The sequence below is a fragment of the Pteronotus mesoamericanus genome, unplaced genomic scaffold, assembly GCF_021234165.1.
Source record: "Pteronotus mesoamericanus isolate MK-2021 breed Mesoamerican mustached bat unplaced genomic scaffold, CSHL_Meso_final contig_311, whole genome shotgun sequence".
NCBI classification, from domain to species: Eukaryota; Metazoa; Chordata; class Mammalia; order Chiroptera; family Mormoopidae; genus Pteronotus; species Pteronotus mesoamericanus.
The window spans coordinates 1147407-1170642 of record NW_026555132.1 but is presented as its reverse complement, the minus strand read 5'-3'; the positions used below and the strand labels follow the sequence as shown (position 1 = coordinate 1170642).

Below are 23236 nucleotides of genomic sequence, written 5' to 3'. Positions count from 1 at the left end.
TGGACAGCTATAGACCATGTTGGAGTGCCACCACCCTGCCCCTGCATAGCTGATCCTCCACAGAGGGTGGAGGCTGGGGGTTAGTGGTCCCAGCCAGTTCTTGCAGCTGACTGGCCAGGGTAAATCCCTCCCATTGCCTGCCAACAGCAATCAAGGCTCAACCATGAAAGGAAGGTATACTCAGCCCACACAAAGGGCGCACTGAGTACTGAGCTAGGGTGACAGGGGAGGCTGTGCCACTGGACCCTACAGGACACCTACTACATTAGGCCACACTACCAAGACAGGGAGTCATAGCAGCTCTACTTAATACATGGAAACAAAACACAGGGAGGCTGCCAAAATGAGGAAACAAAGAAACAGGGCCCATATGAAAGAACAGATCAAAACTCCAGAAAAAGAACCAAACAAAAGGAAGATAAGCAATCTGTCAGATACAAAGTTCAAAAACACTGGTTATAAGGATACTCAAAGAATTTAGTGAGGACCTCAACAGCATAAAAAGATACAGTTAGAAACAAAGGATACACTAATTGCTATAAAGAGCAATTTATAGTAAAACAACAGTAGAGTGAATGAAGCCAATAATCAAATCAATGACTTGGAACATAAGGTAGCAAAAAACAACCAATCAGAACAAGAAGAAGAAAAAGAGAATCCCAAAAAAATGAGGATAGTGTAAGCAGCCTCTGGGACAACTTCAAACATTCCAACATTCACATCATAGGGGTGTCAAAAGGAGAAGAGAAAGAGCAAGAAACTGGAAATCTATTTGAAAAAATAATGAAAGAAAAATTCCCTAATTTGGCAAATGAAATAGACATGCAAGTCCAGGAAGTACAGAGAGTGCCAAATAAGATAGAGGCAAAGAGGCCCAAACCAAGACACATCATAATTAAAATGCCAAAGGTAAAGAGAGAATCTTAACAGTAGCAAGAGAAAAGTTGGTTTCCTACACAGGAGCTCCCATAAAACTGTCAGCTGATTTCTCAAAAGAAACTTTGCAGGCTAGAAGGGAATGGCATGAAATACTCAACGTCATGAAAGGCAGGGACCTACAGCCAAGACTGCTCCACTCAGCAAAGCTATCATTCAGAATCAAAGGGCAAATAAAGAGCTTCCCAGACAAGAAAAATGTAAAGGCGTTCGTCATCACCAAACCATTGTTACGTGAAATGTTAAAGAGACCTATATAGGAAAAAGAAGATCAAAACTATGAACAACAAAATGCCAGTAAATGCATATCTATCAACAACTAAATCTAAAAAAGAAACTAAGCAAACGAGAAGAACAGAGACAGAATCATGGATATGGAGAGCATTTTGATGGTTGCCAGATGGGAGCGGGGTGTGGGGCAACGGGTGAAGAGGTGAGGGAATTAAGAAGTACAAGTTGGTAGTTACAGGATAGTCATGGGGATGTGAAGCACAGTATAGGAGATGGAGTAGCCAAAGAACTTATTTATATGCGTGACCTGTGGATATGAACTGTGGTGGAGGGACTGCCTGAGAGAGTCGGGGGAGGGGTGCTGGGTAGAGGGGAAAAGAGTTGGGACAACTGTAATAACATAACCAGTAAAATATAATTAAAAAATAAAAATATGTATTTTCCTTCCTATTCCTCCAACAGAACATTGGATATTATATATAAAATATGTTTTTTTAAACTCTGCAAAGTGGAGAGAAGGCAGACTGACTAGGGACCTCAGGACCCAGGAACACTACAACGATGAATTCCCTGAGGTTTCCTTTTGTCTCATTGTCCCAGTTTGGAAATGCTAATAGTCAAAGACCAAAAACAAACACACAAAAAGCCACACAAGTCTGTTCTCTTTAGTCAAAGGACCAGGAAAGGGGTAGCTCAACAAGACAGAAGACTTTTAGACAACAAACTGCTCTCCTCCCCACTGAGACCAGCAAAAGCCAAGTGCGAAGCTCGGACCTCACTCTGACCAGGCTGCAAAACGGTGACAACAGTTCCACTGGGTGGTTTCCAGAGAGGGCCAAGTGGAGAGCCGGGGCTTTCTTCCCCCACTGGCTGGTGTTAGTAAAGACCCCACGGGAAGCTTGGACTTCCATGCCCACCGGCTGTTAACGAGGCATCCCTCCCTGTCCCCACTGGAGTGGTCATCAGAGGAAGTCTAGCAGTCAGGGCTTTCACCACTGCCCGGTAGGGCATTCATTCCGCTCCTCTGGAGCCACTGGAGGTCAAGTGAGGAACAGCCAGAAAGTAACAAGGCCCTCCCACACCTCCCAGCCAGCGAGGTATTGGTGGAGGCTTAGCAGGCAGCCAGAACTGCCACCCCACCTATGACCAGCAGTGACGAGGACACTCCCACACTCAGATGTCAGTGGAGGCTGACTGGGGACCTAGAATTCTATCCCCACCAGCCAGTAAGAGGAAGCGCAACTGTCTTCCTCAGTAGAACAGTTCAGAGGAAACCAGGTAAAACAAAAGACTTAAGTAAGAGCCAGAGTCTCATAATATAATACCCAAAATGTTGGGTTTCAATAAAAAATTGTCTCTTGACATGTGTGAGATGGTATCTTATTGCAGTTTTGATTTGCATTTCTCTGATGATTAGTGATGTTGAGCATCTTTTCGTACGTCTATTGGTCATCTGTATGTCCTCTTTGCAGAAGTGTCTATTCAGGTCCTTTGCCCATTTTCCAATTAGGTGGGTTGTTTGTTTGTCTGTTTGTTTGTTTTTGGTGTTGAGTTTTGTAAACAGTTTATACATTTTGGGTATTAACCGTTTATCAGATATATCAGTGACTATGTTCTCCCATTCTATGGATTGTCTTTTTATTTTGTCAATGATTTCCCTTACTGTGCAAAAACTTTTTAGTTTGATGTAGTCCCATTTGTTTATTTTTTCTTTTGTTTCCCTTGCCTGGGGGAGATACATCCCATAAAAAATGGCTAATCACAGAATCACAGAAATGGAGATCACATGGAGGGTTATCAGCAGGGAGGGGGAGAATGGGGGGAAAATGCAGGAAATAAGAAGCATAATTGGCAGGTACAAAATAGACAGGGGGAGGTTAAGAATAATATAGGAAATGGAGAAGCCAAAGAACTTACATGTAAAACCCATGGACATGAACTAAGGGTGTGGGGAATGCTGGAGGGAGTTGGGGAGAAAAGGGAGAAAAAAATGCGACAACTGTAACAGTACAATCAATAAAATATACTTTAAAAAAGGCCAAACTGATATTTTTGAATGGAAAAAATACTATAGTCAAAATAAAAAACTCAATGGATGGGCTCAACAGCAGAACAGAGCGGCACAGGAAAGGTCAGTGAACTGAAAGATAAAACAATAGAAAATTATCCAATCTGAACAACAGAACAAAGAGAGACTGAAAAATAATGAGTAGAGTCTCTGGGAACTATAGGACTATTACTAAAGCTCTAACATTTTTATTATCTGAGTCTTTGAAGGAGAAGAGAGAGGGCGAGGTTTCAAAAGTACTTGAAGAAATGCTGGCTGAAAACTTCCCAAATCTGCCAAAAGTTACAAACCTACAGAATCACACATCTGACTGAACCCAAAATATGATAAAGCCCCAAAATATCCATGCCAAGATACATCACAGTCAAACTTTTAAATACGAAAGACAAAGAAAACATTTTAAAAGCAGAGAGAGAGAGAGAAGGAAAACAGTGAGAATCTGTCATCAGCAGACATACTCTAAGAGAATAGCTAAAGAATCTTCTTTAAAAAGAAAGGAAACTTGAATCATCAGGAGAAAGGAAAAAACATAAAAAGCAAACACACTGGTCAATACAGTAGACTTTCCCTCTCCTCTTGAGTTTTCAATGTCTGATGGCTAAAGAAAAACTGTAATGCTATTTAATGTGATTCTATATATGTAGGGGAAATATTTAAGATATTTTAAATGTTTTAAAAGGGGGTAGGGATTCTATAGTTCATTTGAACCACTAAAATATCAACACCTAACATCAATAATTACATTAAATGTAAATAATCTAAAAATGTGCTTATTAAAAGACAAATTGTCAGAGCAGAGAATAAAACATGACCCAATTATCTGCTGCTTAAAAGAAATTTACTCCAAATATAATTATATAGGCAAGTTGAACACAAAAGCCTAGAAAAATATATATCATGTAATCATGAATCAAAAGAAAACATTAATATCAGATAAGGTGGATTTCAAGGCAAAGAAAATTACCAGAGACAGAAAGGCACTTTGCGTAATGATAAAAGAGTCAATCTACCAATAACAAACAGCTGCTCTAAATGAATACAGCCAGACCTCTGTATCTGCAGATTCTCTATCCATGGATTCAACCGACGGCAGATGAAAAAATATTCAGGGGAAAATAAAAGGTCCCTTGCCACTCACATGTATTATGTAGTTGGGCCTACAAATGGCTGCATTTGTATGGAACATATATGGACTTTTTTCCTTGTCATTCCCTAAACAATACAGTAAAAGTATTTACATAGCATTTGCATTGTTAGGTATTATAAGTAATTTGGAAATGACTTAAAGTATGTGGGATGATGTACAAAGATGATATGCAAATACTGCGCCACTGTACATCAAGAACTGGAGCATCCATGCATTTTAGTATCCTAAGCGGGGACTGTCCTAAAATCAATCCCGCATGAGTATCAATAGACAACTACATGCACAAAAACAGAGAGATACAAAATATGTGAAGCTAAAACTGAGATTTGAAAGGAGAAATAAATCAACAATTTTAGTTGGAGACATCAACATCTCTCTCTCAATAACTGATCAAAGAACTAGGCAGAAAATAAGGAAGGACACAGAATTTACAACAATGCCAATCAAAACCCTCATCTAATATCACACTCAATGGAGAAAAACTGAAAGCTCTTCCTCTAAGACCAGGAACAAGACAAGGATGTCCATTCTCACCACTGTTATTCAACATAGTACTAGAAGTCCCAGCCAGAGCAACTGAACAAGAGAAAGAAATACAAGGCATCCGAACTGAAAATGAAGAAATAAAGTGTCACTTTTTGCAGATGACGTAGTTCTTTATATAGAAAACACTAAAGACTCCACCAAAAAAACTACTAAAAGCAATATATTCAGTAAAGTTGCAGAATACAAAAGCAACATACAAAAAATCCACTGAATTCCTATATACTAACAATGAAATTTCAGAAAAAGAAATTTAAAAAAAAATTCCTTTTGCAATTGCAACAAAAAGAATACCAAGGCATAAACTTAAAGAATGTGAAGGGCCTATATACTAAAAGCTACAAAGCATTATTAAAAGAAATTGAAAAAGACATGATGAAATAGAAAGATATTCTGTGTTCACAGATTGGAAGAATCAACACAGGTAACCCAAAGCAATATACAGATTTAATGCAATCTCTGTCATAATCCAAATGACATTTTTAAAAAAAGAATTTTAAAAATCATCAAATTTGTATGGAATGACAAAAGACCCCAAAGAGCCAAAACAATCCCGAAAAAAAAAAAAGAATGAAACCAGGTGAAGTCAATGCCCACTGACTTCAAATTATACCACAAAGTGACGGTAACCAAAACAGCATGGTGCTGGCTGAAAAACAGATACATCGACCAATGGAATACATTTTAGAGTCTAGAAATAAGTCCACAGGTATATGGGAAAATAATTTTTGGCAAAGGAACCAAAACACACACTGGAGAAAAGAAAGTCTCTTCAATAAATGGTACTGGGAAAACTGGAAAGCCACATGGAAAAGAATGAAACTACAGTTTGTCCCCATATACAAAGATTAGCTCAAAATGGAGCAAAGACCTAAATATAAGATCTGAAACAACAAGTTACATAAAAGAAAACATGGACACCAAACTTATGGACTGTGGTCTAAGAGAAAATTTTATGAATTTGGCCTCAAAGGCAAGGGAAGATAAAGCAAGCAAAAATAAATGAAAAGGACTACAGCAAATTAAAAAGCTTCTGCACAGCAGATGAAACCACCAACAAAAGAAAAAGGCAACCAACTCAATGGGTAAAGATATTTGCAAACAACAGCTCCAACAAAGAATTAACATCCAAAAGATATAAAGAGCTCACACAACTTGACACCAAACAAACAAACAATCCAATGTAACAAAATGGGCAGAGGACCTGAAGAGACACCCCTCCCAAGAAGATACACAAGTGGCCAATACCTATATGAAAAGATGCTCAGCTGCACTAGCTATTAGGGAAATGCAAATCAAAACTACAGAGATACCTCTTCACATCTGTTAGACTGGCTATTATCAACAAGACAAGTAATAACAAGTGCTGGAGAGGTTGTGGAGGAAAATGGAACCCTCGTTCACTGCTGGCGAGTATGTAAACTGGTGCAGCCACTACGGAAAACAGCACGGAGGTTCCTCAAAAAATCAAGGAGTTACCATATGACCCAGCAAATCCTCTTCTGGGTATCTACATGAAAAATTTGAAAACATTTATTCGCAAAGATATATGAACCCCTATGTTCATTGCAGCATTATTCACAGTATCCAAGACATGAAAATAACCGAAGTGTCCTTCAATAGGTAATTGGATAAAGAAGATGTGGTACATGTTTACAATGGAATAGTTCCCCCCACCACCAAGAAAATACGAAATACTGCCATTTGCAAAATATGGAAGGATCCTGGGAATATCATGCTAAACAAAATGTGTCAGAAAAAGTTAAGAACTGTATGATTTCACGCATATGTGGGATATGAAACTGAAAGCAACAAATGGACAGACAGACAGACAAACAAAAACTGAGAAACAGACAATATGGTGGTTACCAGAGGGAAAGGGCATGGGGGAGTAGTAAGGGTAAAGAGGATCAAATATATCGTGATGAAAAATGATTTCACTTTAGGTGGTAGGCACATGATAAGTGGAACTTATTCCATGGATAGAAAGTTGGTTCAATAGATGGAAATCAATCAATGTCATCCACTCTATTATCAGGCTAAAGAAGAAAAATCATATGATTAATCATAAAACAAATTTCAACAACCACTCAGTACCATTCATGATTTAGGGGGAAAAAAACTCTTTTAAGAAAAATAGGAAGAGAGGGGACCTTCCTCTACTTGATAAAGTGCACCTACAAAAAACCAACAACTGTCATCCTACATTACGATGAAAAACAGAATTCTTTCCTCCTTCAATTAGGAACAAGGCAAGGATCTCTGCTTTCCCCTCTTAGTCAGCATAATGCTGAAAGTTTTAGCCAATGCAATAAAACAAGAAAACAAAATGAAGAAGCATCAGAAAAAATGATGGGAAAGAAGAAAACAAAATCCACTATTTGCAGATGATTGTCCACATAGAAAATCCCATGGAATCTACAAAAAAAATTTCTTAGATATAATAAATAATTTTATCAAGGTCACAGGATACAAGATAAACATACAAAAATTATTTTACTTTTATATACTAAGCAATGAACACATAGATATCAATATTGTAAATATAATACCATTTATAATCACTCACAAATAATAAAAATATAAGGTATAAATTAAACAGGGCTCACACAGAACTTATCCTGAAAACTTCAAAGCACTGATAGGAGAAATGAAAGAAGGTCTAAATAAATGGAGAGACACACTGTGTTCATAAATTGGAAAACTTGATACAGTAAAGTCATCAATTCTCCTCAAAGTGATATATACAGACTGTGGTATAATAAAAACACAGATGTCTCTTTTTTGTCTCCAGCTCCTGGCACAGAGTTCCCAAAACCCTTGGAATCTCCTGAGTGATAGGAATGTTTTTTCTTATTTGCAATGAGTCCCTCTAGGAACCACCTGAGAATATGCTGATGAGGTGACTTAGGGTGGGACTGGTCATCAGGAGAACTCACCCACCAGTGATTAGAGGATTAGGACATTCTGCCTCACTCTCAACCCTTGGAGAGTAGAAATTGAGTTTAATCACTAATGGCCAATAATTTAATCAGTAGTGCCTGTGTAATGAAACCCCCTATAAAAACTCTGAACAACAGGGTTTGAGGAGATTCTGAGTTGCCGAACACCTCAATGTGCCGGCAGGGCGGTGCCCTGGGAGAGCGCATGGAGGCTCTGAGCCCCTTGCCCATTCCTGGCCCCGTGTATGTCTTCTACTTGTCTGTCCCTGAGCTGTATCATTTAAAATAAAACTGCAACGTAAGTTTTGCAGCTTTATTATAAATGAGTTCTGTGAGTCAGTGTAGCCAATTAGCTAACTTGAGTGGGGATGGCATGGGAACCCCTGAATTTGTAATTAGCTTGGTAGAAAGGTGGGTAGCCTGGACAGTCCATTGAAGCTGGTATTTTAAGTGAGTGGCGGGGGGCGGGGGATGTCTTCTGGGATTGAGCACTTAACCCGTGAGGTCTTTACTAATTCTAGTAGTGGCAGCATTGAATGGAATTGTAGGACACCAGTTGGTGTCAGAGAATTGAAAAATTGGTTGTTCTTAAAACACCACATTTGGTTTCAGAAAAAATCCACACACAGAATTCTTAACAAATCCCAGCAAGGATTTTTGTTTCGTTTTGTTTTAGGTATAGGCAACGTATTTCTAAAATTTGTGTGGAAAGGCAAAGAAACTAGAATAGCTAAAACAATTTTGAAAAAGAATAAAGTGGGAGGAGGAATCAGTCTACCCAATCCCAAAACTAATTATATAGCCATAATAATCAACTTACATGTTGTTGGCAGAGAGATGGACACACAGATCAACAAACAGAAAAGAAAACCAGAAACACACCCACAAAATTTACCGAACTGTTTTTTGGCAAAGGTCAAAGCAATTCAATGGAGGAAACACAGTCTTTTCTCTCTCTCTCTCTCTCCTCCCTCCCCTCTCACTTCTCTCCCCCTCCCCTCCTCTCTGTCACCCCCCCCCACTCTATCTATGTATACATCTACCTATCTACCTACCTACCTGAGAACATGCTTATTGATTTTAGGGAGAGTAGAAGGGAGGGAGAGAAACATCAACTGGCTGCCTCTCGAACATGCCCTAACGGGACTGAACCCACAATCCAGGCATATAGCCTGACCAAGAATCCAACCTGTGACCTTTCAGTCTACAGGACTGACCAAGTGAGCCACACCCACCAGGACAAGACAGGCTTTTCAACAGATGGTGCAAGGGGTCATCCACAGGGAAAAAAATGAACTCTGACCAAAGTCTTACTCCATATTCAAATATTAACTCAAAATGCGTCCCAGGTCTAAAAGTAAAACATAAAAGTATAAAATTTTTAGAAAAAAGAGAAGAAAATCTTCCAGATCTAGAGCTAGGCAAGAGTTCTCACACTGTAAGTAGGATTCATAAAAGAAAAATTTGATAAATTAATTTCATCAAAATTAAAAATTTTGCAGAAGACCCTGTTAAGAGGATTCAAAAAACAACTACGGACTGGGATAAATTATCTGCAAACCACATATTTGACAAAGGACTAGTATCTAGAATATTAAAGAACTCTCAAAAGTCAGTAATAAGAAACAGTCTAATTGGAAAATAAGCAAAGACATGAAGAAAAGTTTGACTTAAGTGGATGGATGGACGACAAATATGCTCCTGGAAGAAAAGTTCAAACACAGCGTGATGTCACTACACACCTATCAGGGTTGCTAAAATTAACAACCGTGACGACTCCAAATGGTGAGAAGGATGTGCAATCACAAGGGCCTTTGAAGAGAGAGGGAGGAAGGAGAGTTAAGAGTCAGATGATGCAGAGGCAGAAGGACCAACCCACACTTGCTGGCTGGGAAAATGGAAAAGGTGGCCATGATGTGAGGAATGGGCAACTCCCGGAAGCTGGACACGGCAAGAAAACACACCCTGCCCAACACCAAAACCTGGATTTCGGCCCAGTGAGACGGGGCCAACTTCGGACCTACACAGCTGGGAGTTTTTGTTGTTTTAAGTTTTGGTAAATTTTCATGACAGCAAAAGGGAAAGTAATACAGTATAATTCCACTTATATACCATTTTGAAATGACAGAATTATAGAAGTGGAACACAGAGTAGTGACTGTCATGGTTAAGGAGGCGGTGGGGTCAGAGGGAAGTGGGTGTGGCTACAGAGGGCAGCTGAGGGATCCCGGCGGTGATGGAAGCATTCTGGTGTCGACGGGGCCCATAGAACTATCCTGGCTGTGGCATCTTCCTTGAGTTTCCTAAGACGTTACTATTGGGGGGAAACTAGGGAGAGGGCGCCTGGGAGCTCGCTGTATTCCTTCTTGCTAGGAACAGCATGGGAAGCTAATATGATCTCAAAATTCAAAGTTTCATTTTAAAAATCCAAATATGTTCAATATGGTCTATTGGGTTAAGAGGCAAAGGACCCAGCACCTGCATTACCCCACCCCCACACTCATGCTCCTCCAGCCCTTCACCCACACAGTCTTGGGAAGGGAAGGGAGTAGCCCTCTCCCCAGTTCATGGCGGAGGAGCCTGATGCTCACAGGTGCTATTTGACCTGGCTAGGTCTGCACACCTGGGAAGGAGCGACGCTCACAGCCCCACGCCCCTCACCATGCAGCCATGTACAGGCCCCAGCCCTGGAGCCCTGGCTTGTGGCTCGTTCTGGGGCTGAGCAGAAGAGGACTCCCGTGTGTGGGCAGCTCTGGTGAGGACAGCCACTGGCTGATCAGCCTGGGAGGGCATCGGCCTGCTTCACAAGCTACCCTAAGGTGACACCAGGCCTGTTAGAATATTGTTGGGAAGAAAGACCTCAGTCCAGATCTTTCACTGCAATAACTTGCATAAGGGATGTGCAGAAAGTAGCCTTTTCTCCCTGCTGAATAACAAATTCGGCAATATGTAACAAAGCTGAAATTGCACATAACCTACAACTATACAACTCAGCATTCTGGGCCCTAGAGACCTGCTCTGGCCACAGAGAGACATGCAAGAAAGTTAAGAAAGTTCATGGCTTAACTTGGGTAGTGTTGTTGTTTTTTTTTAATTTTCATTTTTTTTCCTAATTATTCATTTTATTAATTTTTTTACTAAAATTTATTTTATTTTATTTTTTAATCAAGTTTTTCTATTACAGCTGTCTCAATTTTTCCCCCTTTACCCTCCCCCGCCCTTCCCACCCCACCCGCCTCTTCCACAGTCGGTTCCCACTCTGTTGTCCATGTCCGTGGGTCATTCATACATGTTCTTTGTCTAGTCCCTTCCTCTTCTTTCCACCATTGTCAGTATTTTTGTTCTTGTTTTTTTAAAGATTTTATTTATTTAGAGAGAAGAGAAGGGAGGGAGAAAGAGACTAAGAGAAACACTGATCAGGTGCCTCTTACACAGCCCCAACCAGGGACCTGGCCTGCAACCCAGGCTTGTACTCTGAACCAGTGACCTTTCAAAGTCTGCAGGCCAGTGCTCAATCCACTGAGCCAGGACTTGGGTAGTGGTTTTGACACATACTTGTCAAACTCATCAAACTCAACACTTAAAACCTGTGCATTTTATTATAGCAAATTAAACCTCTATAAAGAAAAGATTAAAAAGAAGAATGTTCGTTGCAATATAAAAACTTAGAAAAATCGAAATGCCCAGTAAGAGACTGAATAAATAAACTATGATATATTCACATATTTGCCTATGAAGATATATGAACTAGGGCAACACTTTTCAACCCTGATGAATCTAACAAACTTAACATAGAATGAAAAACCAAGCTGAAGAAGAAAGTACACCATTAATGTAAAACTATATAATATGCACATGACAACAGCTGCTAAGTATCTCACTCAATGTTCATATACCCCCTTTTCCTACAAATGGGACCCAATCTCACTCAGTGTAACAACTTGTCTAGCTAACGCATTTGATTTGCACTCTTACCTGCAGCCTGAAGTGGTTGGGGAAATGTATGCACAACTCTGTAGCATGGAGCTTCACATAAAGTTATCACCGTCTTGCCCTGGCTGGGAAGCTCAGCTGGTTAGAGTATCGTCCCAACACGCCAAGGTTGCAGGTTTGATCCCGATCAGGGCACAGACAAGAGTTAACCAGTGAGTGCATAAACAGGTGGGGCAGCAGAACGATGTTTCTCTCTCTAAAATAAATAAATTAAAAATAAAGAGCTATCGTCCTCTTGTGTCCTAAAAAGAACAGGCTTGGCCCTGGCTGGTGTGGCTCAGTGGATTAAGCACCGGCCTGCAAAGAGAAAGGTCGCTGGATTGATTCTCAGTCAGGGCGCACGCCTGGGCTGTGGGCCAGGTTCCCAGTTGGGGGCGTGCGAGAGGCAGCCCATCCATGTATCTCTTGCACATTGATGTTCTGTCCCTCTTTCTCCTTCCTTTCCTCTCTCTCTAAAAAATAAATAAATAAAATCTTAAAAGAAAAAAACAGGCTCAGCTGGGATAAAAGTTTGTCTTTTGTCCTTCCTGCTTCCTTCTGCTTGGAATGCAAATCAAACGCCCAGAGCTGCAGCCGCCCTTCCGAGGCAGTGAGCTCCAACACCACAGACTAAAGATGGAGGATAACGAGACAGGAGGAGCCAGGTCCCCGGCCACAGCCCAGAGCCTCTGTCCCAATCCCAGCCTGGCTGCCCTCAGACTACTTGTCAAATGAGAGAAACACCTCTCTTTTGGTTCACTCAAGTGAGGTTTTTCTCTTACACGCAGCCAAATGGAAACCCGAACTGACATGCTGTAAAACCACAGTGTAGAGTGGTGCCAGTACAATTTTGTCTGGTCAAAGGAAAAAGAGACGCCTGGGAATTAAAGCACCTACTGTGGGGAAGTGGTTTTCTCTGGGGGAGGGGAGGGAGAGGATGAGAGTGGAGAGGGGAGGAAGGGGCACAGCCCCTGTACTGTGGGTGGCTGGTTCTTATGCTGGGTGGTGAGTACAGAGGCGTTTTATTCCCTTAATGCCCTTTTGTGTACCCTGAGTATTTTATAACAAGATTTGAATATAAAGAAAAAGAATAGGTGAGAAAAAAAAAACATAATGGTAAAAAGAGAAAGTTTGGTCTTTATGTTTCCTGGTTGACCCACCGGATACCAATGGTGGGTCCCTCGCTGAGTGGCCCCCACGAGAGATCCCCACCTTCCTTCTACCTGTCAGTCGAAATAGCATAAGGGCACTTGGCTTGAGGGACTGTCAAGTCCTGTAGCTGTTACCCTGGTCAAAGACTTACCACCTTCCTTGGGTAAACAAAACTATCTTATTTCTACCCTTAGGACCAGGTCCTAAGCTAGGCGGGGGGAGGGTGGCGTGGGGAGGCGTGTGAGCGTCTCCACCTCTACCCAGGAATCAGATGCGCTGCATCTGTGGAGGGTAATGATATGTGCACCCCAAAGACTGAGTCCACATGTCCTGGGTGGGGCCTGGGCATCTCTATTATGAAGAGCTTCCTCATTGACTCTCTCCTTGTCCTCCAAGCTCACATCAAACCTGGGATGAGAAGGTGCATCTCTGGACTACCGAAGTGGTTGGCTTTTTTTCTAACTAATGCTTCAGATCTAATGCTAACCCTAATGAGCTTCCTTTTTTCTTTGCTCCAAAACTTTCAAAGAACAGTGTTCTCATCCATAAATCTGCACATCACATGACAGAGCTGTAAATAGCCTTACAGGCTGCTTCCCCCTTCCTGTGTGGGGACAGCCATCCAGGCGTGAGTGGAAATTCGCCTGCAGGTGTGGCTGCAAAGGAGGCACTAAGACGAATCAGCTGGCCGTGCGTGGGGCGGTCAGTTCTGGATGGAAAACCACGTTCAGCAAGGCTGGGTCCCTGTTGGACTATTCTGCACCAAAACACCCTGCTCTGACTTCTAAAAACCATCATTTTCCAAAACCGTAATGAGGCCAGTCTACTAGCAACTTTAACAATCCCTAAGGCTTAAAATAGCAAAGCAATTGCTTCTCCCCAATAAGCAAAGCTTTCCCTTGGGTCTCACCAGATGCAAGACTGCAGCTAAGACAAAGTCTAAATGAGGTGTTTGCCGTTCCTGAATGTGAAGGTAACTGGACACCCCTCCTCCGAAAAGAAAGATCTGTCCCATTTGCTGATTATAGGTGCCGGCCTGCTACCTCAGTCCCGAGGATGGGCCCCTCCCCAAAGCAGCCAGGGCAGGAACCACCCCCGTGACGGACCTTGCTGGGGCCTTAGGCGGCTCGGCAGATGCTAGGCAGCCCCTTTGAAGGACCAAGAAATATCCAAGACACCACTAATGACTGACTGAGTACAAAGAGAAACACAAGAGCATAAAAACAAACCCCACACACTGAGATATGAAATGGGTTTTCTCCAAGTAAGTCTCTCAAATATTCTTAGCTTTTGCTGTAAACAATTTCTTATGTGACCTTGTCCAATAATGAAGTCAGCATTGGTTTCCCTCCCTCCCTCTGCCCCCCAACCCCTGCTCCTTCTCCCACCCCTGCCACCCCCAGACTCGATGGAAAAATCCATTTTACCTTTAAGTAAAGAAGGAAGCACTGGCGGCTGATAAAATGAGGCAAAAGGATGAAATAAAATGCTTCAGAATTGAATGTAAGTTTCTCAGCGAAATGTGGAAGGCACAATTACCCTTCCTTTGTCACTTTAAAATCCAGGACCTGCATGCAGCTGGGCCCACTGGGTCCTGCTGCATAACAGAGGCCCAGGGAGTGGGAACGACACAGCTACCACGGAAGGGCTGCCGGCTGCATGGTCTCACAGAAGTGGGAAGGACCTGGGCCTTGGCTGCAGCCAAGAATCTTCCTCACGTGTAGTTCAAAGCCACAGTTCGGATGAAGCCAACTCAGGCCTCCTCAAAGGGAGAACGTGGGAGTCAGCTCCTGTGCAAGATCCTGACAGGGTTCCCAACCCTTGCCAGGCTGAGACAGTTGGCCCGAACGAGGAAGGGGTACAGAGAGGGAACAGGTTCCCTTTCTGTCAGGTGTCAGCAAATGGCTAGGGTGTGAGAGGCAGATCAGGGCTTCCCCAGGTACACCGAAAGGCCGGCTCACGCCTGCCGCCAACGGTACGTATCCAGTCAGGAGGGCACCTGGGCATGCACACTAGGCACATGCACACCAGGCATGGACAGACCAGGCAGAAGCACGTGCATACCAGGCAGGTACACAGAGGCTGATTTAAGAAACAAAGCTGTCTTTTCCATCCACTGCAGCCAAAAGACTTCACTTGATAAACCTAGTTTTGGCTGGTAAAAAGGAAATATCTGGATGTTTACACTCAAAAACAAAAAACAAAACAAAAACCACACCCACAGTTGGCGCAGTTACGTGGGAGAGTAGAGCAGGAACTGGCCTTCATTTTTAACCTCCCAGAGAAGCACATGACAGGAAGCTATTCCTGGACCGAGTTAAGTCTGAATTCAGCAAGTGAATGTAAGGGGGCGGTAGGACGGGGCGGGCAGGGCAGGCCTTGCCCATCCGTGACAAGTGTGGGCTCTGCAAGGGAAATACCGGGAAACAAAATCCTAAAGAACACAGCCAGGACTCAGAACTCAGGACGGACACCCCACAGCCTTGCCCCAGAGGGAACAGAGGAGGATGGGCCCACAGTTCTGCCCTCATAGTTCGAGGTGCAATTTAGGATACATTTCAATGAGAACAAAAACTTTCCCTCTAACTCGGTCTCTCCTGATAAAAACAATTACCCCAAAATTTGAGCTCACCCTGGCCAGGTAGGTCAGTTGGTTAGAGTTCTGCCCCAATAAACCAGGTTATGGGTTCAATCCCCAGTCAGCGTACATATAAGAATCAAGTAATGAATACATAAATAAGCAGGACAACATATCGATGTTTATCCCTGTCTCTCTCCCAACCCCTTTCCTCTCTCTAAAAATCCATAAATAAAAATTAAAAACCAATATTGGCCCTGGCCAGGATCATTTAGTTGGTTGAGTTTCAGCCCAGGAACCCAAGGGTTGCTGGTCCAATTTCCAGTCAGGGCACACGCCTGGGTTGCAGGTTCAGTCCCCGGTCAGGGTGTATGAGAGAAGCAACTGATCGATGTTTCTCCCTCTCCTTTTCCCTCACTTCCTCTTATTCTATTAGTAAATAAATACAACCTTTAAAAAAAATCGAGCTCAGAAGAATGGAAGAGATCATTGGTAGTAATGGCGAATATTTCTACAGCACTCACTACATGCCATTAGCTCATTTCATCCTCCCCACAACTCTGTGGATAACTGAGAGTCCCGCTGACCAGAGAGGAAACTGAGGCCAGCCAGGCAGGGCAGGGGTGGGCTTGATGGCTACTCAGACCGTGAGCCACGCCCCTGTGAAGCAGTTCATTTCAGGTGAATGCTTTTTCCAGTTTTTATAATCGTTAACTTCCTGCTGAGACACATATCAACCATAGTCTTGTGCTCTGGCTTAAGATGAAATCTGTGACAATGGGCCAAGTTAAAGCGCTCAGGGCTATCACTGCCTGGGCGCTGAGCAACCCATCCCTGGTGAAGAGCTGCTAAATCAAGTGTTTTCTACATAAAAATCTCAGCTTTTGACTTTTTTTTTCTTCCAGCTGGAAGAGTTAAGAGAGCATAGACTATGTTAATATGCTATAATGGGGTTAATAAAAGTCCAAAAATCTATTTTCTCTCATTGTCCTAACTTTTCTAGTAATGAAGTCACTTCGGCATCACAGTGAAATGAAAGGTGATTTTTCTATGAACCAAGACCCCTCCACCTGCATCCACCAGAAAAGGGCACAGGAGCTGCTGCAATTCTGTTTCTGGAAAAGACGGCAGGGAGAGAGACACGAGGAGCACACGTGAGGCCAGGGAGGCCGGGCTCTGGGCGTTATCCCGACAGTCACCAACCAAGCACCTGAGACAGGCTCAGCACTGTGCCGTCCAACACCAGGTCAGAAGTGTCATTAGGAACTAAAAACGGAGAGAGAAAGAGAGAGAGAGAGAGAGACAGAGAGAGAGAGGACTGGATGGTGAGGGCGTGAGGGGAGGCCTCTTCAGAACATCTGAGCTGAAACCCAAAACAGAAGGAGCCAGCAAGCATAGGTCTTGGAGCAGGAGTCAGCCAAAGGACGCATCCACTGCAAAAGCGCTAGGAAGGAAACCCAGTGGCTGAAGCATCCTGAACAAGAGGGGCAACTGGAGCCCTGGCTGGTGAGGCTCAGTGGATTGAGTACTGGCCTGCGAGCCAAAGGGTTTCCAGTTCGATTCTCCATCACCGCACGTGCCTGGGTTGCAGGCTGGGTCCCCAGCAGGGGATGCATGACAGGCAACCCACACATTGACTGCCTCTGTTTTGGAAACAAGTCAACAGGCCTGAGAGACTCTGTGAGTCCTTACAAACCCTGGGAAGGAATGAAAAGCCACCTGAGGATTCTAAACAAGGGACAACCCAGTCAGACTAATCTTTGTACTTCATTCAGGTTACTGTGTGGGAATCGGCTGTTAACTCATGTTCATTTGCAGGTGGGAAATGGCCATTACTCATGTTCATTTACAAAGGTCCTGGCTCAGCCTGTCCACCTGGCAGCATATTCCCAATTCAAAGGCATCTAACGCATCAACCTGTCCAGAACCAACTCCAGCTGCTAACTCACTGGCCCTAATCCTAGGATTATCTGGAAATTATTTCTAAAAATATGGTTGAAAAATCTCATTATTGTTAATATAAAAAATAATTGTGCTCTACTCAGCATTTTAAGAAAAGTGGATCAGACTTAAGAAAGTAGACCAGATTTAAGAAAGTGGACAAGATGAAGGCAAGGGTAGATATGCATTCATTCCTTGCACAACCAAAAGAAGAAGAACAACCAATTTAAAAACAAAAAACAACTAGAACTGCCAGAAAATCAAACTGTATGGAGGTCCAATGACCAAGGAATTAAAAAAGAAACCCTTATCCAGACCGTTAGGAGGGGCGGAGATGGGCAGCTGGGGTAGAGAGGACATGCAGCAAGGCAGCTGCTGGTGGACTGGGCAGTCCCACATTTCCGTGCAGATAAGCTGGGAGGAGCAACTGGGAAGAAGAGACAGACCATGCAATCCAGGGTTCCAGGGCGGGGAAATATAGCCTCAAAACTTCTGGCTGTTAAAACCTGTGCAGGTTGCAGCACTGGGAGAAACTCCCAGTCTCATAATAGAGTCCACTGGAGGGACCCACAGGGTCCTAGAACATACACAAACCCACTCACCCGCAAATCAGCACCAGAAGGGCCCAATTTGCATATGTGGGGGTTGGAAGATTGGGGAGTGACTAAAAACCAGCCAAGAGCCCAGCAGGCAACATTGTTCCCTCTCTGACCTCTCCCCCACATACAAAACGACAACACAGAGATGTGGGTTGCCCCGCCCTAGCGAATACCTAAGGCTGACCTTCCCCTTAAAATGTAACAGGTATGCAGAAACAAAGAAACATGGCTCAAATGAAAGAACAGATCAAAATTCCAGAAAAAGACCTAAGCGATGAGGAGATAGCCAGCCTATCATATGCGGAGTTCAAAAACTGGTAATATGGATACTCACAGAAATGATTGAGTACTGACACAAAACAGAGGAAAAAGTGAAGGCTCTGCAAAGTGAAAATAAAGAAAAATATACAAGGAACCAACAGTAAAGGGAATGAAACCGGGCTCAAATAAACGATTTGGAACAGAAAGAAGAAATAAACATTCAACCAGTACAAAGAGAAGAAACAAGAATTCAAAAAAATGAGAAAAGGTTTAGGAACCTCTGGGACAACTTTGAAAGTTCCAACATCTGAATCATAGGGGTGCAGAAGAAGAGGAAGAACAAGATATTACAAGTTTATCTGAAAAAATAATGAAGGAAAAGTTCCCCAATCTGTCCAAGGAAATAGACTTCCAGGAAGTCCAGGAAGTTCAGGAGTCCCACAGAAGTTGGACCCAAGGAGGACCACACCAAGACACATCATAAGTACATCACCCAAGATTAAAGATAAGTAGACAATCTTAAAAGCAGCAAGAGAAAAGGAGACAGTTACCTACAAAGGAGTTCCCATAAAACTATCAGCTGATTTCTCAAATGAAACGTTGCAGGCAAGAAGGAGCTGGAAAGAAGTATTCAAAGTCATGAAAGGCAAGGACCTACATCCAAAATTACTCTATCCAGCAAAAGCTGTCATTTAGAATGGAAGGGCAGATAAAGTGCTTCCTGGATAAGGTAAGTTAAAGGAGTTTATCAACACCGAGCCCTTATTACATGAAAAATTAAAGGAGTTTATCTAAGAAAAAAAAGAGGATCAAAACTATGAGCAGTAAAATGACAACAGACTCACAACTATCAACGACTGAACCTAAAAAACAAAAACAAACTAAGCAAACAACAAGAACAGCAACAGGATAACAGAAATGGAGATCAGAGGGGAGGGAGAGGGGGGGAAAATAAGGGAAAAGATACTAGGAATAAGAAGCATAACTGGTACCAAATAGGCAGGGGGAGGTTACGAATAGTATAGGAAATGGATAAGCCAAAGAACTGATATGTAGACCCATGGACATGAACTCAGGTAGGGGTGGGGGGAATGTTCAAGGAAGGGAGGGTATAGAAAAAAAATGGGACAATTTTAATAGCAAAATCAATAAAATATACTGAAAAATAAAAATTAAAAAAAAAAGGAAAGAAAAAGAAAGTGGATCACAGTAACTTTCCAAAAATTACCTACTTGGCCCTGCTAGTGTAGGTCAGTGGGTTGAGCACTGGCCTGTGATCCTAAAGGTAGTGGGTTCAATTCCCAGTCAGGGCACATGCCTGGGTTGTGGGCCAGGTCCCCAGTTGGGAAGCATGCCAAAGGCAACCAATCAATGTTTCTCTTCCTCTTTCTCCCTCCCTACCCTCTCTCTAAATAATAAATAAAATCTTTACAAATAAAAAAATAAAAATGAAAATTATTTATTTGTGACATATGCCCTGCTTACTTCCAGAAAGCACTTCAGGACATTGTTATAAAGCCAGTAAGCAACAGGACAGGTTAAAGTGTTCCTTGGGAAGTGGATGGTATATTGTAATGTATGTTACAGCATCAGTTTAGGAGGAATACACTAACATTTAAGAGCTTTAAAAGCCCAATTCATTCTAAAGGTTGAGTTTAGCTGCACACACAGCTTTGTCACTGGCCAGGTTCTGGAAATGCCTTCACTGTCACCTACTTTTACATTTCTCCTCTATCCTCTCCCAGCACCCAAAAGGGACCTCCCTTTGCCAGGTTTTGCTGCTCACCATCACCCCCACCAGAGACTGATCGGCAGGGAAGACTGAAACACCCTTGGGTCAGCAGTTTCACTTCTGCCTGCCTACAGCTTTGAAGGATGGTATTTGTGTGTATGGGGATGGGAGTATTCCTGGGTTAAAATGGTGGGTAGGTGTGAACTATTTATCCATTCTTCCACAGCATCGAGTCTACACACACAGCATACCAGACCCTGTCTTAAAAGGGTACCACTTGGACCCACAACATGAAAATCTTAAAACTAGACAGTCTCATTTTCCGTTTTGAATCCCTTCGCCACAGCACTCTTCTGCTCTAAGGCTTCCAGTGAGAATCCCAGTCTGTAGTTTTTTCACAAGGTAAGTCTAACAGTGTCAGACATCTCCCAAGTAAGTTCAAGATAAAAAGCAAAATTAGAAGAAGAAAAATGAAGAAATGTCTCATCCTTCCTGCTGTGTGCATTTTAACAGACCTTTGATGATTATCTGACTAAAGCTGTCAGCTACAAAAGTTTGTTATTACAACTTTTTAAAAATTTAGAAAAACACTCTCTTTTTAAATAACTTACACCAAAACTATTATTTCCATTACTTTTCCAATATTTTCACTACATTCATGACTTCTAAGGCTATTTATGGCCAGCCCTCACTAGTAAGAAAAATAACAGATTGGCAGATTATGAAAAATGGGTCTGGCAGGAAGGCTGAAGAAATTTTTGAGGGTTTGGGGGGGAGTGGAGAACAGGCTTGTTTTAGTTCTTTGATTGGTTTTGGCTTTTGATATTTCACATTGCTGCGTTGCCCCAAATTATAAATTGCTTACATGTAATTTAATGGTCAAAAATAGGCACTGCTTAACAATTTTTCATTTGACCCTGACTAGTGTGGCTCAGTGGGTTGGGCATCGTCTGGCAAATTGCAAATCGAAAGGTGGCACATTGGATTCCAGATCAGAGCACATGCCTGGGTTGCAAGCCAAGTTCCCAGCTGGGGTCCAGCCAGAGGCAACCTATGGATGACTCCCTCCAACATCGGTGGGTGTTTCTCTCCCTCTCTTTCTCCCCCTCTTCCCCTTTATCTAAAAATAATAAAATCTTTTTTAACAGTCTATTTAAAAATTAATTTTTCATTTGACCAACTGAGTTTTCAAAAGAAATCATCAAAGGAAAAGTTTTAACTAAACTGCTTAACTGTAATTTGAACTTCCCAGGCATTCTTTTAAAAACACCTTGACTCTAATAGGTGAAAGCGAATCAGCCATATTCGTGGTCAAAAAAAACCGCATGCTGGATGGAAATAGTCTAGCCACGGAAAAATGCCTGGGATGTGTTTATTTGGCATACACCCCCCCCCCCCCCCCACACACACCCTCTTCTTTGTCTTTTTGCTAAAGCCTGGTTAAGTTTCTCCCTCCTTCCAGAAGTGGATCCAGATCAGACTTCTACCCTGTTTATCCCTCACCCGCGAACCAGCTGTGGGTGCAGAACCACCCCGCGGATCGCTGACCGGCCTGCGCTCATCCAGCCAGCAACTACACTGGAATACCTGTAGGCACATGTGACTGAACCCCGATAAACCTAGACGATATCCTGTCGGACAATAACAGGAATACAGAAGGCGCTCCGGTTCTTCTATACCCGCACCCCACAGGCTGTCCTGCAGAGGGGCGCTAGTATTGCCCACGGGGGCCCAGTGAGAGCAGCCGGAAGGCCACCCCTCCCCAGCTCTGGCCTTGGTCCATCAGGCCCAACCAGCCTCCCCAACTCCGCAGCCTGCACGTCTGCGGGCCTCGCGGTCCCTAGGAAGGTGGGTGTGCGGCCCCCAGGGCTCCCGCCAAAGCAGTCCAGCAGCGCAGAATGATCCAGGGGAGCTTCCCCCGCCTCCCCCCCCCCCCCCCCGCCCCGCATTCCTGCCCAGACCTTCGACCACGGTCCTCTTCGCAGAAAATTTGGGGACTGAGAGCTCTTCCGCGAGCGAAACTCCCTTCCCTCTGAAAGGGGGTCGCCGGTGACCTCCGCCCGTTCCACGGAAGGCGCCTACACCGCCGGTCCGGCGCCCGGGCTCTGGTCTGCTGCGCGCCCTGTGATCTCAACACGGTGTGGGAGAAGTGGGTGTTTGCAAACCTGCCCAGTAGCTGGGCGCACTCCCCCTCACCGTCTACTGATGCCTCGCCCTGCGCACCCTCCTGTACCCCCAACACAGGCCCTCCTCCCCTGCCTCTCGCTCAGTTCCCCCACTCTGCCTGGCCTCTCCTCCAGCCCCCAGCCCCCGGCCGTACACCCCCTCTCACAGACCCCAGGTCTCTCGCACTCACCGCCTTTCCAAAGCCCTAGGACGAAGAGCCAAGGAAGCAGAAGCAGCAGCAACAGCAGCATCGGTGGCAGCGGTGCTAGCCCCATCACGGGGCCGCGGGTCAGGAAATTCTTCCCAACCTGCGGGCGGCCAGGCCAGCGGAGCTACACAGTCTGGCGCCAGACTGCAGGCGCCGGGAGTGCAACTGGGAGGTGCCGTGCTCTGGAAGGGGGCGGAACCCTGGAAGGGGAGGGACCAACGGGAGAGCACAGGGGCGGCCCTTGGGAATGAAGGGGACCTGCCGGCCAGAATCTGAGAGGAAGGAAGGGAGAACTAGAGGGACTGGAATGGAGGCCCATCGCGGGGAGGCACGGCCGAGGTGGAGATGAGAAAGGGGCCGTCTCCTGGCGCCCCGGAATCCAGCTGAGCGCCCGGGGCACCAGCCAAAGTTGTGGGGCCTGCCCAGCTTGGAGGAGCTAGCACCCCGTGTTCCCCCGGGAGGCAGAGCCGGGTGCCGGTCGAGCGCTGAATATCAACGAAAGGCTCAGAGCAGGAGTGTTAAGAGTCGGATACTGACTTCACCGCTATGTACCTGTGTGCTAACTGGTTTGACTCTGATGGAAATGAGTCAGTCCTCATTGTATGCTCTTTGGATCGTCCACTGCGCTTCTAGTGCCTGGCCCATAGAAGGCGCCCAATAGATACTTGTTCAAGGAACCTGTGAATGAATTCCACCTAACCTAATTTATAAATTCCGAGATTAGAAAGCGTACTTTTTGAATTACAGACATTTTACTTGCA

The 23236-nt window shown here is 43.9% G+C and overlaps 1 protein-coding gene across 1 annotated transcript in view; it reads right to left on the bottom strand.

Moving 5' to 3' along the window:
• Positions 1-22615, bottom strand: part of MERTK (MER proto-oncogene, tyrosine kinase) — a 103134-nt gene extending 80519 nt beyond the window's left edge. The window contains exon 1 of the mRNA XM_054575557.1: positions 22458-22615. Within this exon, the coding sequence (XP_054431532.1) occupies positions 22458-22542 (85 nt within the window). The 5' untranslated portion in view covers positions 22543-22615. The remainder of the gene's footprint in view (positions 1-22457) is intronic.
• Positions 22616-23236: the final 621 nt, after the last annotated feature.